The sequence below is a fragment of the Gordionus sp. m RMFG-2023 genome, chromosome 4 (assembly GCF_954871325.1).
Source record: "Gordionus sp. m RMFG-2023 chromosome 4, tfGorSpeb1-WG-v2, whole genome shotgun sequence".
NCBI classification, from domain to species: Eukaryota; Metazoa; Nematomorpha; class Gordioida; order Chordodea; family Parachordodidae; genus Gordionus; species Gordionus sp. m RMFG-2023.
The window spans coordinates 9,498,855-9,519,332 of NC_088778.1; the positions used below are offsets into that span (position 1 = coordinate 9,498,855).

Sequence of the window (20,478 nt, forward strand, 5' to 3'; positions counted from 1 at the left end):
TATAAGAGTCATATTATAAATGCACATGATGGGAGGCATAACATTTATAATTTTATTTAAAAAATTATCATTTAAATTATAAAATGCTTACCATATGGATCTTGTTTCCTCCACTTCCAATCAATGGTATTTATTAACCAATCCTCCATTAATAAAGTATTGTAATACTACCTAAGACACACCATAAGTTTTTCCTCTATAATTATAGGAAGTTTTATAAAATGAGTGGTTGTGGTATATAAAATTGATGTATTCTAATTTATAATAAAATGTATTATATATATCGATGATAGATTTTTAAAATTGGCGATTTATTGAAATCAATGAAAAAAAACATTATTAATCAATTTAGCTTATTTATTATGTCAAATAATTTAATTATTTTTAAAATATAAAAATTATATTATTAACTAGGAAATTTTTGAGCCAAGCACAAATTCCAGTAGTCATAAACTCTGTTGGATATCCAAGCAAAACGTCGAATACAGGAAAAACATGTTAAAATAATAAATTCGCAGCTCTTTTTTTAAAAAATTAATCTTAAAATTTTATTGTAAAAATAAACTTTTTCATATTACTTACTACTTCAAACTTTGGAACCTGGGCTAAAAAGAGTTCTATTCCATGTTCTGATTTTTCTTCTTTGAGGATTCTGGTTAAAGAAGTATCAGGTTCTTGGATTTTAGCAGGTTATGAGGGCTCATGTTCCAAACTCTTTTTCTTAGCCACCCGATATCTCATATATTTAAATAAGAAATATATATTTTTTAAAAACAACATAAGTGTTAAAAGACGCGAGTCTTACTCATCTTCCCCTGCTTACTTCGCCGTTTACAGCTCGACGCGTTACAAGCAGTACATGCCGAGTCATGTCAAGTGTAAATTTTCTCAGGGAGATCTTTCGGATATCTTGATACAAGCCAAACATCTCATACCCGTTAATTCCTCCTTGCAAGATTTTCTATGCAAAGCCCCGGAGCCCTGTTCTAGCGTTAATCCTATTAGGGTCATGATACAGAATTTGAAGGTTTTATTATACTAAGACCTATATTGATATCATATTACAAAATATAATTCAACGCCACAAGGTCAAACTAGATTTATGAATTATTTGACCTTTTTACCGTCATTCTGTATCTAGATTCTACAAGCATAACTAAATTTTATGCCTCTTACAGATTATTATTCATTTATATATATATTGAAATAAGATGCTAATTGAATTTTTTTGACGCAAAGAATTTTACTTACATTTAAAAATTTTTGAAGTTATCTGCATTGAGTTGTTAGCATTTATTTTATTTTACAATTACAAAATTCGATTTTTACTATAAAATTCCAATTATAAAATCCACCAAGATTATACTTACTTTTTAAAGTATAAATTTTTTTTTAAAATCCACCACCCTGTATCAAAGAAGTTTAAAAAAACAAATTTATCCTAGATGTTTGTTTTACCGAAATCAGAAGCCTGCATAGGTAATCTGGCGTATTATTACATTTCTTTATATAAAAAATTCAGAACATAGACGTGTTGGACGATTGCCTAGACCTCACAGAGTTGGGCCAGCACTCTCTCGATATCCCTTTGCACCCCAAATGGGCAAAAATGATAATTCACGCGCTCGTACTTAAATGCCTGGACCCGGTTCTTACTGTTGTGAGTTCTCTAGCGGCCAGTCACTCGCCTTACTTGCCTCGCTATAGGCTCATAGTTGGGTAAAAAAAGAAGAAAATCATGACCTATTTTTCCTTCATTATATAATTCTTACCACTTCTAGCTAATTTTTTAGACCAGATTTATAAATCAGTGGCACCCCTAAAACGGAACGACGCACTCTCATCACGCTTATAGGGTGAGAGTTATCATTACCACTTTCTTAAATGTGACGCACCTTTCTTGCAGTTAAGTGTCTTTCTTCCTTAATATTAATTGCTCTTATTCACCAATGAACATTTTTTATTTGCATTTTAAAAATCTTCGCATCTTATATTTTGTCATACATCTAGTTACATATTTCTACTTAAAACCTTTAATATGAGGCACTTAGGGTCGGGACTGCGGAAATATCATCAATAAAGTATAGACTTTGCCTCCCCTAATCTGGTAATGCTGGGCTGGGCCAAGATTCTTTTTTTTGCCACCAGGCTTTGGCCGAAAAAAACGATTCTTTGACTATCTTGTAGTATATTTTTACACAGTTTTTTAATGTTAAAATTTTTCTTTTTATAAACATTAGAAAGGAAGCTGGCACTTTGGTCGATGATTGTGACAAATTAAATTCTAGCAATGAGTCCGAGATATTGAGGAACAAATTGCTTGCTTTGAGGTCTGAAAAGGCATCATTTAGTGATCACATGGTGCTTATCAGGATTTTCCAAGTATTAATTTTATAGTTTATATATGAATACCTCGTCTCTAATTTGTTGGAATTTCAATAGTTGCGTTTCGTTTTAGCCCATGTGTAACGTTTTAAATGAACTCTGTTTAAAATATATTTGTATTTAGTGATATTGACTTTTTTGACTGACATGCCAATTACTGACGCCAAGATTTATATAATTTTTTTTATTTACAGTAAATTTGTTCAAATAATATTTCTAATATAGGTATTGGTTATATTTTCATGCACTTTTTCTAAAATTGATTAATTTTATTAAGATGCTAAGAAGAAATATTATTTGCACAAATTTAATCAATTTAAAAAATTTACTTTAAATTATATTTAATTTGTAAAAAAAAAACATTTTAAAATTATTAATATTAATTTTTAAATAAATATTTTTTTACCATTTTTTTAAATTATAAACCGGACATTGGGCTGGGTATAAAAAGCTAGACCCGGACCGTAAAATAGCTAAATTTAAAAACTACAGGTTGGAAACCTCTTCATAAAAAAATATAGGTATAAATTTAATCTTATCCTAAACCGTGAAAAGTTTGGAGGAAAAAATTTGTATGAATTAAATTATTAAAATTACATATTTATTTTATTTTTTAAAAAATGAACTATTTCCATTTTTAAATGCTATAATAAGTTTTGTCATTTTTCTTGCTTAATTTCATAAATTACGCTAAAAAATATTTAGTAAAAAAAGACAAACAAATTTTAAAAAAATTTGATTTAGGAAAACCAATTTATAAATTTGAAAAAAATCCACCTTTTTCTTTAATTTTTTTAAAAAAATATCTTTCTTTAAAATTAGAACTGGCAGAAGGCAAGGTTAGAAGGAAGGGAGCCTCAATTTTGCGCTTACAATAACCTTTCTCCTGTTAATTTGGAACGAATATTCACACTGCGATCCCATATTTTAGGTCAACTTAGGGCCTGTGGACTCATCAAATCTAACCAACTTCAGGCTATGAATCAACAAGATGTATGATTTGGAAAACGATATTTTTTTATAATTTATAATGAATTTAAATTTATTAATAAATCCACATAATTGACTACATTTTTCTGTTAAGTTATTGTTTACCTTGCTTCATTTTTCCTGATCTTACTTTAAACTCCGAAGGTAATATAATCTCAACAACCTTAGTGGTAGATTATGATTTGTAAAAATTGAACAGATTTTTAAATTTCAAAACAAAAATTAGATCTTTTTAGTTTTTTTTAGTTGTTTTTGAAATAAAAAATTTCCCTAAGGTGTATAATAAACACTATTCTATATATATGTTTTGTAAATTATATGTGTTAAATGCTTATATTTTTTTGTCCTATTCCTCGTTCAGTGAATATTGCGTTATCTACCTTCGGTGAATGCTTCAGTCAATGGTGGATACCTCCACATTTAGCACTATTATATCTGTAAAATAGCTACCTCTTTTCTCACCTGTTTGTTCCCACTGCTGAAAAGAATCCGCTTATAACCCCCTCCCCCCCTTCACAATGTCTCTCAACGTATAAAACATGGTCAACCAACTCCAGTTAACTAAAAAAAATTTCCTACCCCTTAGTAAAAAAGAAATAATTATAATGTTGCCTTTATTTTACTGTGGGTGAGATAATCATTTTATTTTAATTACAAAACTCATAATTAATATTTCAATCTTTTTGGTTGCGGGGAAATAAATTAGTAGTGTCGCTCTGGTACTCTTGGGGGTTCGAGCCGACAAAATTCCTCAAAAAGAATTTTAGATTTTTAGTACCCATTTGAGCATCAATAAATTGAAAAGTAAAATAATACCTCCTGGAAGATATTTTTGTCGGAGCTAAATGGAGTCTGATGGTCCTGTTCTTTGCAATACATTGGAGCATTTGAGGTATTCGTGGCTTATATTTGTTTATATGTTTTATAAGTACTTCTATGTAGGGCTTTATTTAGTCAAGATAACTATTAGATATATTGATTTAAAATTTTTGTTTTATTTACCTAACGGCAATAATAAATAACAAAAAATGATTTTATTTTTAGTTTATATTATCGTTCTATTTTATCGTTACAATTTACATTTTTTATTATTTTATAACTTAAGTTAAATTCAATTTAAAACGAAGAACATTTTATTTTTCGTTTTGCATAACTTAATAATTGATTATTTTTTATTATGATTATTGATTTTTTATGGATATATAAAGAACATTTTTTGTTAAACTTAGATATATATATAAGAACATTTTTTGTTAAACTTCAGAGATTATATGTATTGTGATTACTTTTTATGCGCCTATGATTATTGATTAAGTAAATCGCAAATGAATAAAATACAGAAAATCATTTTAGACCACAACCTTTTATACATTTACAGCAATAATTATTATCAACGATTATAAACCATTAGGCTGTGAATGACGGAGATTTGCAGTGGATTCATCTTGGCGGGTAGAGAATAATATAATCCCCTCCCCCTTCCCCATGGGCCTCGTTTAGAGTCATTGAAAATATATCAACATTTAACAGTCTTCCACATATCTGATTATGGTTCCACCAGGTCCGCCCTTCATATAATATAGCTACGGAATTTATAACAGAATATAGAGTGGAGGTATTCTCCGAGGACCTGGAAGTTTTCTAAGTTGATTGACAACAGCAATATTTACCAGATTTTCTTCCACACCTAAGTATATTTGTACTCGTTGCTGCTGAGGTGTATTCAACATATTAATACTATAATATTATAAAATTTATTATGATAATACTCGAACGACATTTTCTCAACTTCTCATAAGATTATAATAATTTTAAAAAAATAAGGTTATAGTGGCATTGAACATGAATAACCTGCGATAACACACAAATCATATTTTCTTTTATTAATCGGATTCCTTGCCCCACCCACTTAAATTTATTAACCATGGCTTCGAACCGAACCGCGAAGCCGGAACGAATTGTTATAATTTTCTGAACAACAATCATAACCGAACCGTTATAAAGAAAATATAAAAAGAGCGAACCGAACTGTTATTTAATTAATTTTAAATTATTAATGTAAATAGGATATGATTTATGATTATTTTTTTTAAAAAATTATATTTATAAAAACCGGAACAAACCGAAGATAACGGTTATAAATTATAAATCGAACCGATATGAATTTTATCAAAAAAAACCGAAATGAAACCAAACCTTTATAAAATTTTAAACAAAAAAGTTAAACGAACCGACCCTCAATACTTAACGGTTCGAAACCCTGATTTTGCTTAATCTTCCTATTTTAAGGCCTTACGGAGTTTCAATAATAACTCGAATAGCTCCACATCTTCCTCAATTGGTCTAACCAGCAATCCAAATTCATCCAGTGCCGGTTTTTTGAATAACAACAATGTCGGTAATATCAATAACAACGGGAATAATAAAGTAATTTTCACGGGATCCTTTGGCGATATAAGAGATTGCAATAGCAATTCAGAGCATTGGGCCGTCGTTAAGGCCTGCCTAGCCATGGGCCTTTACCCGAACATCTGCAAATTGACGACTCGCGCCCAAAATAATAAACAGTCAAAGGAAAGTGGCGAAGACAATTTAGGTATATCTTTTTTTGCTAATTTGTTGATTTCGTGATTCCATATAAATACGTTTTTATAAATTGTGTCAGTATGATATGTAAAGCAGAGTTAAAATTTAGAGTTTATTTCGTGGATTGATTGGTCTTATTTGAAGCTTTTAGTTTCTACGAAGAAATATGTTTATATCTTTTTAGATGCATTAAAGCCTGCTATCATAATTTATTGTTTTTTATATTTCGATTTCGTCACTTTCAATTTTACAAAAATTAACATCTACATTATCACATTAGCCAAGATTATTCATTCCTCCGATTCCTACTTGGATTTAATAGAATATTTGAAATATATTTCGTTCACAATCAGAGTTGATTTTTTTACTTTGAAATTATGTATCAGAAATTTACGAATAAAATTTCCGAAAAAATAAATTTAAAATTGATATCTTATAAAAATTTTTTTTATAATTTTGACATTTTGGCTGGATCTTAAACATTTGGCGGGACATTTGCCAGACATTTAATCTCTTTTTTTTCCTGGGACATAAATTAATTTAGACGGCACAACCTCAGGTCTAAACACAGCCATAGATTAAAAATAATTTTAATACCGTTCCTATCCATTTCAAAAATCAAAAATATTATTTTTTTTATAAAATGAATATATTATAGTTATAATTTAATTCAATTTTTTAAATATAATTGTTGTGATTGTGAGTATAAATTTGAATAATTAGTTTATTAATATTTAGTCTTTACTATATTTTTTATATACATGTATTTTAATAGTTTTTTTTTATAAAATTGAATATTTAGAGTTCATTTAAAATTTGAATAAGGAGATATTATTATGTATTGTATAAGATTAACAATATGCAAATAATTATACTATATAATAGGAGTTTATATAGAAAGAAAAGGTTTGTTACTTTTACTTTTTTAGTTTTTTTTAAAATTTTTCTTTTCTTTTTGTATAATTTTAATTTTATAATGTTCTTACTCATAATTTATTATGAATAAAGGAAACTTTAGATTAATTTATTGTTTCAAAATCGATATTTTTATTATTTAATCTTATTTCTTTTTTTATTTAGAAAAGCACAACCTATCAACTTTACATTAATAACTTCAAAATTTAACAAAATTAATGAATTATAAATTCTTTGATTTAAATTTTTTTTTATGTAGCACAAAATATTAAATATTACTTTTTAAATTTTATTTAATATACAGACAACGTGATGTTTTTATCCTCCCCAATCAATTGCTTTTTTAACAATCAAGCGAGCTCCGTTAACAAGGACGCAAATAGTAATAGAGGGGCTTCGTTGGATTCAACAGCCTTAAGTGGCACTAGCGGAAACTCAACGACTTCTAATACGTATATGTATTATAAATGACCAGGATTTAAATTTTTTTCTTAAATTTGCGATAAAAATAACGTCGGCCTCTTCAAAACCGCCTACCTAACAAAATTTTAAAATTGGGGTTTTTACATTTAGATATTTACTGATATTACTATCATATTTCAAAAGCTAGTACTCTAAAAATGCCTTATTTCATCATAATTTATAACTCCATTCTATATTTTTCAATTTGGTTAAAATTATATGTATATCTTTCACACTATTATAATTTTTGTTTATTTGTTGATAACACATTTTATAAAAAATTAATATTTGATATCTTATTAAATTTTAAATTTGTCATTGTCAAAATTCATGTTTTGTCTCATCTGTAATGTTTTAAAAAAAGTTGGCAGGTGGTTTTGCAGTGAGACAGAAGATAAATTATAAAATGATAGCGAAAATAAAGCTGTCTTTAAATGTTGTTATTAGCACTTTCAACTTGAAAACCAAAATTGTTTCATGATGAATAATTTTTTTGCTGTTAAAATGTTTGTCCAAAATTTCTGTATTATAATAATATTTCACATTTATTTTCCGATCATCCTATACTAGCGTGCCAGATTTAAGAGTGCGATTCGTCCCTGGCACTTCCTTTGCCAATTCAAATTTTAGGCTGCCTTCGGAATGGATAGTTTTCGACCACTATTTTCCGCTTTCGACCCCGCAACAACCTACACTTAACGCTATCAATAAAGGCGAGTCGAATGCCACCGATAAAGATAATGACAACAGGGGCAAGGAAAACATAGATGAGAAGAAGGGCTTGAAAAGGAATGTTTGCGATAATGGCTTTGATAGGGTAATGTAAAACCATGTCCAGTTTTTAAGTTTTCAAAGTTATAATCTAAAAATAATTATTTTAAGTTAATAATTAAAAATAGCAAATACTTAAAAAAAATTAAAAGTATGACATTTCAAAAAATTCTAAGCGCTGAATGATAATTAAAAATTTTGGTTGTTTTATTTGAAAATAATATTCATTTAAATGTTAGAAAAACAAAATAATTTTAAAATTTTATTGAGATCCGAGTCTGGTCCAAATCAGAGAATATCTGTCCGATTCGAACTCCCATCTGCATGTGTACACTCTTCTATATCATACTACTGAAGTAAATAACGACATTTTTCTTTGTTTTTAGGCGACATTAACTGATAGATCAGAAAATTTACAGTTAGGTGGTTACATTGGTGGCTGCAGTGTAATATCTCCTGTAGTGATAGCTTTGTTCGTCGGACCTAATAGAACCCCCAAGGATTATGTTCAAGATATCGAAAATCCTGACAGTAACCTTATTTTCTTTACATTATGAATAATTATAATTTTTGGGGGCAAAACTTTTTGTTTTAGTTAAAGTTTGGATTTCTAAGGTAATGGCGTGATATATTTATGCTATCGCCAATTATTTCTAGCTTAATATTTAATCCCTTTTTACCAGTTTTGAATGCCGTCAAAGTCTTCATTCGAACAATTTTTTTCTCTAATTCTTTTCAAGGTCTGCAAAACATGGCCAATCTCATTTTACAAGATGAGAGTGACAGTGAGAACGAATCCGATGGCAACCTTGACTACAGCCCGACCAGCAGTGAGTTAAACAATTCTTTATTCGGTAATGCTTTTAACATCGAAACGAACTCTCTATCTAATATCTCAAGTTCTTCTCACAAAGGTAAAAGGAGTAGCAGCGCTAACAAGATAGACCTGAAGTTGGATGATAGAATCGTTTTTCAACACGAAGTGGAAGTAATACGCCAAATTCTGCATTTGAGACAAAAATATCACGCGCTCACGTTGAGGAGGCTCAAGCATCCTTCGAAACCTTGGACCAATACCGATGAAGTTATATTAATTTATTTTGTAATCCCATCGCAAATTAACTTATAAAAAAATTCCTAGATTTATTATGTGAAGGAATGAAAACTAATCTTTCTATTTTTATTGCATCGATTAGACAATCCTTAAAACGATAGTTAGCGTGGTAAATCAGGAAGAAAGCTTTTTAGGGTTTTCCCAGCCATCAGGTATAGGACAAAGACCCAAACCCATGCCAACCGAATTCAATAATAATAATAACATGATTATTAACACCAATATTACTAAAAATACTCAGAGTAGCCTTCAGTACAATGAGCCGAGAGAAGCTAACTGCAAGCCTATTACTACTTATCAACGAAAAGAGACAGGGGGTATTGGTTATTTTTGTTTTGCAATTTCTTTTCTGTTAAATTTTTTTTCCCCACATTTTTATTTTTCTTGTTAGTAAATTTTATATTAATTATGTGCAATTTAATATGGCTAATTAAAATTATTTAACAGATTTTATCAAAATGTATGATTATAAATTAATTTTAAGAATTTCTATAAGTTAGCGGCTATGTAAGATAAAGTTCTGATGATCTTGACATTATAAGTAATATCGTATTGGTTCTTCAGTGTTTACCTCAATTGCAAAGTACTTACAAAAGTTTTAAAGTTAAAACAAATATCTTTATGAAATTAACAAAACTCGACTATAAATTTCAGCCAGTCCCATCCGTCATTAGAAAACTGTCTAATTAAATGGTTCTTAGGACCAATTTTTAATCATTTCCCTATCAATATTTTATTTTATTACCTCTTTTCTAACAAACAAAAATCTCATGATTAAATTAATTAAACCTTTTGATGATATGTTAAACTATGCTTGGTCAATCTTGTCTGTTAACACATTATCAGCCCAATTTATCCATAAGATTACAAAAGGATTTGGATGCTGCTATCATCGATTGCCGACTTTTGAGCAATGACATCTAGCAATGTATAATATCCGTTCATTGGTATAATGGATAAATCAGGCCATGAATGGTTAGAAGCTTCTTTTAACATCTTGGCTTTGACATATCTACCTTGCTAATGTCAAAGCTGTAGGTTAATGGTGGATTCTTGAAGAAAGGCATCCACTTTACTGTCTCGTTATCAGATAAAAATATATAGGAAAAATTAATGAAATCCAAATTTTATTTAAAGCCTATGTTCCATCACACCTATTTGCCTGAAGACACTTCAGTTATTAATAATTAGAGGCTAATGGACTTACCTGGAAACGCATGTATTGGGACCGGATATGCATACACATTATTGTTAAGAAAAGAGAATTCCATAATTATTCGCACTTAGCTGGAAATAATATATTTATACCTATCGTGGTTTCAACAAAGTGTTCATCCAAAAAAGAGGCGAAATCCCCTAATCAAACTCATTAGTCAAAAATGCTCTAAGACAATATTTTCTAAGCCTCCTTTGATGAGGAAAAAATAAGCTTTGATATTATCTATTATTATAAGTATGTGCCGGCTATTTTTAAGCATGCTGAAAATTTGTCGTTTATGAAAATCACCACACCTAGACGGCCTGCTCATTAATTTTTTTAAAAAGAATAATATTTTATACATTTTTATACCGATAATTGGTCTACATCATTGGTTTAATTGTATAATGTCATCAAGAAAATGCCTAAATACAATAGATTTAACATTGGATATGCTAGATCTTGATAGCACTGATACAAAGCTAGATACCCGTTTTCAAATTGGCGATTCCATTGAAGATAATAACAATAATGCACTCAAATGAGAATATTAAATTAAAAGTCACAACCAGATGACATAATGTATTAATTATGCTCGAAAGCATATCTGGAGCTAATAAAAATCTAATCAATAATGTTTTGAAAAGAATTGGAAAGCATTATCTCAAACTTTCAAACTATGGCAAATATTGATTTTTCCTTCGAAATTTAAAGAAACAGTTGAATTTCTATCTTCACAAAAAGGGCTTACATTAAACTTGGCGTTATTTTTCAGAAGTGAAATAGAAACGCATTTAATAGTAATGATAATGATAGATCAGAAATTATTTCAGCTCTCTGCAAGTAGTTTTATATAAGTATTTTAATTCACTTTTTATTTCAAAAATAATCTAACGTTGGCTTCTCTTATAGACCCAAGATTTCAAAAATTAAAAATTGTGTTAAAATACATTAGATAATTATATAGATTTTTTTTGCTGGGTCTATATTTTATTAGATGCCGGGTATTAATTTATTATTATAGGCGTCGAAAATATTAAATCAAAATTTATTTATAATTATAATCTAACTCAGACATTCTTTATTAAATGTATAATTCATTAATTACTTTCATTTTAAAGTTGTAATATATGCAATATGCATAATGAAGTTACGGTATCAGAGACCTTCATGGGCCTTAATTTTTTTCCCAAGCCCGACCCGGCCCATATCTAATGTTAAAAAACCCAAGCCCATTATAAGTTTCAAAAAAATTTCCCAAACCCGGCCCAAGCCCATATCCAAAAATTTAATTTTTATTTATTTAATGAAAATAAACAATATTTAAATATATTTAGGCAATCATTTTGTTTACAATACTGAAATTTATTATTATTAGAAGAAAAAAAGGCAATAATTCTTTAAATAGCAACTGTTTTAAATAATTTAAATTTAATAATTTTAGGCCCAAAGCCAATTAAAAATTAAATTTTTTTTTTAATCCAGGCCCGGCCCAGGCTGCTAGAAAATACTCAGGTCTCTGTACGGTATATAATTTTAAATTTTATTTTGAACATGGTAACAAAATTGGTTATACCCCAAAATATAGAATATATATACAATATCTGCTCAGATACTGGAAGTTTTTATCAATAATTTTTTGTGATTTTTGCCATATATTTTTTAAGCTAATAATATTAAAATAATTTTACCCTACCCGGGGGGGGGAGGGTTATAACACAAATTCGTTATTAAAATTGGAGGGGATAAGAACTAATTTTGATTTCCTATTTTCCTAATTTTGGCAGAAGATGGAGGGGGTAATATTGTCATTAGATTAAGGGGGTTATACAACTCTCTATATATCATAATAAAATTATATGTTCTAATTGTGGCTCTGTGTGCATACTTTTTTTTTAGTAATCAGAGCAAGCGTTGTGTCACTTGTTTCTTGATTTCTGCCATATTGGATTTTTAAAACACTATTGAAAAAATACGATGAATGGATAATTTTGGTCCAAAATTATATTTCATAATGTTATTTAATTTAAGATTTTAAACTTTTCATTTTTTAATACATCGTTGAAATATACCACAAACTCCTTTTATACTTACTTATTCTTCGTTTTGTCAAAAAAAAATTTTTTTTTACAATTAAATTATAGAGGCTCAAAAATTATTATTTTTAAAAAGACTATATATTATTATCGATAGCCCTCAAGCATTCCCCCTTCCAAGCAAACGATTATTCGCATTCCCTATCTATTTCTAGCTTAAAATTCGCCCTGCTCAAAATATACACGGAAGAAGGTCTCGATTTTCCCTCTACTGCACCTTGTATTACTGGCACGAATCTTCGAAATATCCACGAGGAAATGAATTCCGATATCCTATCCGCCGGAACTATTAACTCGAGTAATTCGAACCCGCATAAAATGGGTAAACCCGAAGATTTTTGCAATTACCCGCAAGTGGAAAAAGATGTCAAAAACGTCATAATCAACCATGGAAGCTTTATGATTAGGAATGGGGTACTTTTTTCCTGTACAGAGTTTCAAACCCTAGCATATCGTCAGCTGATTTTGTGTTCTATATTACTTTTTTTACAATTTTTTTTTTGTATATTAATCATTTACCGTGTCACCTAGGTCGACTTAATATTAAATCGCCAAAAAGTAAAAGAATTTTTTTTAAAAAAACGATAATAAAATAATAACACTACTATCAAATAGTTAAAACAAACCAAAATAGGGTGTCCTAGTTCAAAAGCCATTTAGGTTATACGAAAAAAACAATTAAGTATCAAAATTAAGTCGACCCAGGACACTGCCTTACTGTATTCTTCCAATCACCAATTAGAATGTTAAAATATAATTTAGAAAAATCCTTTATTTGCATTTATATGATGTGATTTCTTATCTATACAAGGAATATATTTTTTTTACATGCTCTCCTGAAAACTTTAAAATGGATATAGAACACTATAATACTCAACCAACGATATATAATATTTATATAATGCTATTTTTTGTTGTTGTCCATAAATTCATTTTTATTTGCTACTTTATCATTTTAATAAATTTTTTTTTTGAAAAAACAATAAATTATCGACAGCTAATTAAAAGATTTACTAAATTTTTTTAAAATATCTGCCCCCTCTTCACGAGAATAATAAATAATAATCGCAATATTTTTTTTAGATCTCAAGGGAGGTTATAATGAATACACGGCAAAAATAAACCTATATTATAATTAATTAACACTCATATTTATTTATTTACTCTTTTTTCCCAGAACGTATCTGATAAAGATGGACAGGAGGCCCTTTTATTTGTGTTCAATCGTCAAACGAATATATTTATGGGCCTAGTGAAGGTCAAAATTTCCGGACTCAATATTAAAGCCAATATCATTGATCCTGCTCAAATTCATTCGAACATGGAAGGAAACGATGGGAATTTAGTGCGGATCGATGGTATGGAATGGGTTATTAAGTAATGGCCATTGTTTTTAATAAAATTAATATATTGCAAAAAACAAAATTTAAAACGAAGAAATATTTCTCATACTAAAGAATGAATAAGCAGTAATCCTTGCCATTTTTTTAAGATAAATAAAACTAGTGGAAATAATTCATTATTATAATATTTTTTTTATAATAGCGGTTTATTATTATGTTATACATTTTCATACCTCATTTAATATTTAATAAATTTATAGAAAATTAGTGGATATCAAACGTATAAACTTAACTTCACCTGTTATATTCAATAATTTATTGGAAAATTTGCTCCGATCTTCTATGAAAATAATAGTAAATATTTTCTTTTTTTTATAAATAGAAATATATATTTGAAATATCTTTTGAAGTTCTTCTTGATATTTTTAACGGGCCTATATAAAATCGATCAAAAATAACATGATTTTGTGGGAGTCTTAGGATTTGGGGAAAATTTTATATGCAAACTTACATGTCAAAGCAATGTTAAAATTTTAGTATCCTAGCTCTTATATTTTAAAAATATTAAGGGCCAGTCAAAATATGAAAAATAATTATTTTTACGCTTATCGATTGTCATTCAATTAAAGATTTACCAATAACAACAGAATTATAGATAATGATTCTAATATCAAGATAAAGTGCATGCTATATGTTCTCAAAATATTTTTATTCTTATTTTAAATAACTGTCCATTTAACCCCATTCTGATTTAATATTTTTTTAATAAGCATAAAAATAGTAATTTTTTATACTTTGACCATTGATATCTTCAAAGTTATAAATGCTAATGGACTAAAATTTGAGCTCCGGAAAATCTTGATCTTGACATAAAAGGACCACTTGTCAATATTTTTTATTTGATAGTAATATACAAGCTTAATAAAAAGCCCTTTGCTTTATTATTGGTGGGAGTGCTCTGACTTTGTTTTCAAAGTCGACAATAAATAATTTTTTTTTATTACAGTAACCTCTTTATAGTTAGTTATGAAAGTCCTGTCAGAAGCCTATCATGTTAAATAATTTAATTATAGTTATCTATTTATAGTAATCGCAATTATTAAAACGTAATGTACTATTGATATTTTATTTAAAAAATATTTTTTATTATTTTTTGATAAAAATGCAGTATTTGCAACGAATATTTAAATTTAATTCAATAAAAAAGTTGTCTTAATTAATTATACTAAAAATTAATAAAGAGAATATTTTTTCTTTATACCCACCTAAAGCTAATTATATCGGATATAGATAAATTTCACTGTATTCAATTAAATCTCATGTACTCGTTTGGGTTCGAAATTTAATTACTATTTATCTATTTTTAAAATCTAATTCATTTTAAAATAAATGTTGAATAGAGCACTCCAATCAAACCGTCATTTATATATATTAATAATTTTGGAGTCCTTTTTGCTTTTTGCAAAAAAATCAACCTTACTTAATGTTTTCACTTATTACCCTGTATTCATAGTTAGCGGAATTCATGGCGAAATATACAAAATATCTTAATTTTTGTATACCTCGCTGCGAATTCATGAACTGTGAATGCAGGATATGGCCTCTTTTACTTGTTATTGTCTCAGAATTTAAATAGATGTCATAATAAAAAGTATCTAATAACTGATTCTGACTATTACGGAAATAATAAAAATTTATCGAAATATTGATAAGGGGATAACATTTCCTGCACATAACTAAAACTTCAAATTTATTACTGACCTCTATTTACCAGGGCTTCCTGATTTAAAAATTAAATTCTAAAAGAAGATAATTTGGGCCATTCTTATTATGTGAAGGAAAACTTAATGAGATAGAAAAAATAATTTAATTTTCAATTATTTCTTTTCTTTTTTTTAAAAAAATATTTATTTTTAAATTTCATTTTAAAAAAAATTCAAGGAATTGGACGTTCAGTTTGTGACTTATTTGTTCAAATATTTTGACAATATTTCGACGACGTATTAAAAATTTTAGCTCAACGATAGAAAAATTTAGAAAAAATACTATTATTCCATCTAATTTATTTATTCATTTTTATAACATTTTTTATTTTACAACAACCATACAAACATTCGATTGAAATTAGATTTTATTTTTAGTGAATTCTGAATTTTTATATTATACTCCTGGGTTCTTTATGTTTTTTGGATTTATAGATTTAGCATATAGTCGCTAGTTTATTAATATAGCCTTCTAAAATCCATTTCGATCGAAAGCCATTTTTTAAAAATAACGTCATTGTCAAAAACACTTAGGAAGAACTATATTTTATTAAATATAAAAAAACACACCAAATATTTGGGGGAAGGGAGTTTTTTTATGAAAAAAGATAAAGGGAATTCTCCAAGGAATTATATGGGGTTTGCTAATGAGTAAGAAATGTTAATAAATTTTATTCATTCTTATATTTTCCTTATATAAAACTGATTGATTGTTTAGTAATTAATATTTTTATAAATTTGCTAACTAAAAATTTATAAAAAGAGTGCTAAAATATTTGTATCAAAGTATTATAACTATATTTTATGATTCATTTTTGCAAATTACTTTTAATATATAATGTGTGATAATATTGTAAACCTTTTTTTTTAAAAAAATAATAGTATTTATAAAAAAAAATAATATATTATGCAATTGATTTTATTTTTAAATTAATATACAAATATACATAGCTATTTAGTTTCTTATATATATTTTAATTATGGTCTTCAAGTTCATATATTATATAATATATAAATATAGTTTTAAACAATTTAATAAAAATATATAATTATGCTATGACTTTCTATCAGAATTGTGATTACCATTATTTTTTTTCTTTTCGTCGAAAAGGGTTATCAAAAAAATTCTTTTTAATCTTAAAATTTTAATTAATTTAAATGTCATTATTTTTTTCTTCTTAATCTTTATAATAGAATTGCAATAATATATCACTATTTAGGATAGACCAAAGCCAGTCAACTTTGTGGTGAGTGACCATATAACTATTATACTGAAAATGTTCATCTTATTATAAAGACTTATACAAATTTAAATCATAATATAGAATATTTAATATAAGATACATTATAGTTAGGTATAACAAATCATTGTTATTAAAAATTTAATATATCCACTTTTTACCGTTCTTACACTTAATAACGAATTGATATTTTTTTGGTTTCAGTATTTTTAAGTCTATTTTATTCTCAAGAAACATTTACACCATTATATTATAGCTCATTTATGAATTCTCATATTTAAATAAGAATGAATATGCTTTATACACTACTAGATTGAATTAGACTTTTAAGTTATAAATGCTTTTTTGTTAATAATAGTAATAGCTCAAATCTGTTAATTATTAATTTGAATACTTATATTTTTATTTTCACTTAATAAATAAAAATATAGCATACAGTTTTGGTTTTTTAAAATATTTGATTACTGGATTGACTTGACCCAGGCATTCTACCATATGAGAATGACGCAAAATCGTCACTAGGGGGCAGACAGGGAGTTATTAAGGCACTATCATCATTAGAATAATGAGGAGAGGGGTAAATGAATTTAAAAAGTGTAGGTATGTAGAAGTGCCTAACCTAACCCATCAAATAAATGAATACTGTTAAGGTAAAAATATAAACTGAGGCAAGTTATTTGAATGAATAAATTTTAATATTTCTATGTTTTAAGGATATAAGTAGAAATTTTAAAAATATATATAAGTGTGGTTCTTATATGCCTACACTAAAAAGGGGCGGGGTACGGCTAGTGCTAGTATGTGGAATAGTACTTTTTAGCTTGAGGAGGTAGAGATTGTAAATAGGAGATTAAGTTGCTTTGTGCAAGTGGAGAACATATGATTGCTAAGATTGATACACTAAAAGGTGTATTTTTTTTATCACAGAAGCAGCAATGACTGCTGGTGACAGGATGGTATGAATTACGAGTATTATTTAAATAATTTTAATCTTTCCGCAGTATAAAGAAATTCAAATATACATATATTTATAAACCATGATAGTTGGACACATTTATATTTAAAAAGAGCCTTTATTAGGTAGCAATTGGATGGCCGCAACTTGTTTTTTCTTTTTGAAATTGCAACGTACACTCATTTTATAGATTATCGGTGGTGTTACTGTGAATAGATTTTCACCCGTTAACCCTATGAGATGAACTAACCTCTGAGGGTATTTTTGTAGAAGTTTTTGGCACGTACCAGACGGGAAATTTTATTCGCATCGGTTGGGTCCTGGGCTTATTTTTTTTAAACATTTCAGCTGCACCTCTGATTATCGGATGCACTGAAGTTTGCGAAATACCAGTTTCTCTGGATATTGGATGAATTGTTCTGTGGATGCCAGATCGGCCTTGGCTCAACACGAGTGTTTCAAATCAACATTTTCCATAGTACAAGCTGTATGTGGTCTACCACCACCATACCGTTTTTCTGCTGATCCCATAGCATCAATTTTTGCAATCAATTCTCCTTTAAAAGCCTTGGCTCCTTAATCTTTTTCTTGCAGTAATATTTTAATTAAACCCATATTTTACTGAAAATCTTTTTTTTATTATCGCCTGCTTAAATGTAAAGTTTAATTTAAAAAAAATAAAATAATTTTTACATCTTCGAAAGTTCGAATTTTGTTTGTCCCACTTTGAATGTGCATAACTTTTGGACTCTGATGAAATTTTCTGAAAACACTGATAATTTATCCTCTTAAATCTATAAAATTTTATTGAATTACTTTTAGAATTGACAGATTTATTGCCAAAACAAAGGGGTAATAGTTCAATTGTATACGCACTATATCTTTATAATCGTGATGTAAATTCGTTTTAAGAATAAAAATTGTATATGACTATTGTTAATCTAAAATACTTTTATTTACAAATTAAAAGACACTATTTTTTTTATTTCGGTCACCTCATAACTTTTCTTTAGGAAAATATTTATTTTATCCAGATAATTTATTCGTATACCCTATTGTTAGTAAATAATGCAGCTTTCCTATTTCTGTTTTGTAGAAAACTTATTACTTTTATGTTTTCATATTGAAGAACGAACTAATTTAATGCTATATTTCATAGACCTGCAGGCCAGGAACCCGGCCTTGAACGGGCAAAAAAGGATATAAACGATTTTAGAAATCTGGGGTTAACTCAAAATGTTAAAGATTTTGGGCAGAATCGATTTTTAAGAAATAATATAAATTAATCAGTTCGAAGTTCATATAATGGACCGTTTAATTTTCCCCTTTGAAACAATATGCAAAATGACAAAATAAAAATTGTGGGCCGAGTCGAAAAATATTAATTTTTAAAAAAGGGCAGAGCCTTTGATTATGACATCTGTATATATACACAGTAACCGTTTCGATTAACCTCATTTAAATGCGGCATCAAAACATGCAACTCACAATGGTAACATGCTTTTTTGTGATTTCTTTACTAATATCTCTTATTTCGAATGCTCATTTCTTTTTTATTTGTTATAAATAATCCTAATATAATATATCAATTTGTTTTTTATTGCATTTATTCCTTTTAAATATCAGTTTAGATATTATACATTGCTTTGCTTCAGAGTAATCAGCATGAGATTACTTTTCACCACTTTATATGGCGGAAATTTCAAGTAGTTATTTCTAATTTTATTTTCGGTCAAGACTTCTTTAATTTTTATACGCGCTAGCACTCAACTGAGAATATATTTATAACACTTTCCCTTTGCTAAAGACCGCGTTTTATCTACCTTATAAATAAATTTAAATTAACAACCCCGCAATTCCCCTTTCCTAGCCTTCGCTCTCATTCAGATATACTGCCAAAGGCCTCATCCCAGGCCATTTTCTATTCTCCGTTGGGCCCGGTTGAAGGCAAGGGAAATGGTAATCACATATTTTTCTAATCCTATAAAATATTGTCATGAATAAATATATTTTATAAAAGTGTTAGGTACATTTTGACATTTTAAGGAAATTTTAACTTTTTGTAAAATTAAATAAACTCGTTTATAAATTATAAAAAAAAATTGTTCCATCTTTTTTGAAAGTATGTCCTTCTTTAGGCTATATTTTGAATAAAAAGTGTATTAGGGACGGTATACCTTTGGATGAGGACGGGCCTGCCTTCTGGATAATAACATAATCCTATATATGCTACATACTAGTATATAACAGTGCCCTTTTTAGACACAAATGGACGTGTCTAAAAAGCTATACATCGATGATAATATATTTATGGCCATGTAAATTTTTTAAAAACTCAGTAATAAGTATTAGTGCCCTATCAACTTTTTTAAAATAGGCCCTATCCAACGGGTCAGACGAAAATTTATTTATAGACCTTGCCTGACATGGGTTCGCAGTTAATATAGGGCTCCAGTTGATATAGTCTATTATTTTTCCGACTTTTTGAATGTTATAATGATATATTTTTAATTTTTCTATTAACTAAATTTTAACAAAATTTATAACAATCAATACTTTTTTTATAACATAATTTAAAATCGGTAGTAAAAATTTATCTATAAAAACACATGGACTTAAAAGTTGTAATAAAAAAAGTAGACATGCCAACCCCATTACA

The 20,478-nt window shown here is 27.9% G+C and overlaps 1 protein-coding gene across 2 annotated transcripts in view; it reads left to right on the forward strand.

Annotated features, from left to right (window-relative positions):
- The window catches only part of LOC135928401 (3'-5' RNA helicase YTHDC2-like), a 34,146-nt gene extending 17,737 nt beyond the window's left edge, over window positions 1-16,409 (forward strand). Inside the window, exons 18-32 of one of the 2 annotated variants that reach the window (XM_065464856.1) lie at window positions 415-497; window positions 784-1,027; window positions 1,523-1,719; window positions 2,241-2,382; window positions 3,208-3,378; window positions 5,665-5,971; window positions 7,181-7,328; window positions 7,909-8,155; window positions 8,496-8,640; window positions 8,850-9,193; window positions 9,306-9,540; window positions 12,615-12,931; window positions 13,695-13,894; window positions 14,121-14,214; window positions 15,802-16,409. In XM_065464856.1, coding sequence (XP_065320928.1) covers window positions 415-497; window positions 784-1,027; window positions 1,523-1,719; window positions 2,241-2,382; window positions 3,208-3,378; window positions 5,665-5,971; window positions 7,181-7,328; window positions 7,909-8,155; window positions 8,496-8,640; window positions 8,850-9,193; window positions 9,306-9,540; window positions 12,615-12,931; window positions 13,695-13,894; window positions 14,121-14,214; window positions 15,802-15,867 — 2,940 coding nt within the window. In that variant the 3' untranslated portion in view covers window positions 15,868-16,409. The remainder of the gene's footprint in view (window positions 1-414; window positions 498-783; window positions 1,028-1,522; window positions 1,720-2,240; window positions 2,383-3,207; window positions 3,379-5,664; window positions 5,972-7,180; window positions 7,329-7,908; window positions 8,156-8,495; window positions 8,641-8,849; window positions 9,194-9,305; window positions 9,541-12,614; window positions 12,932-13,694; window positions 13,895-14,120; window positions 14,215-15,801) is intronic. The other variant, XM_065464857.1, reaches the window with a different exon arrangement.
- The last annotated feature ends 4,069 nt before the right edge of the window (window positions 16,410-20,478 follow it).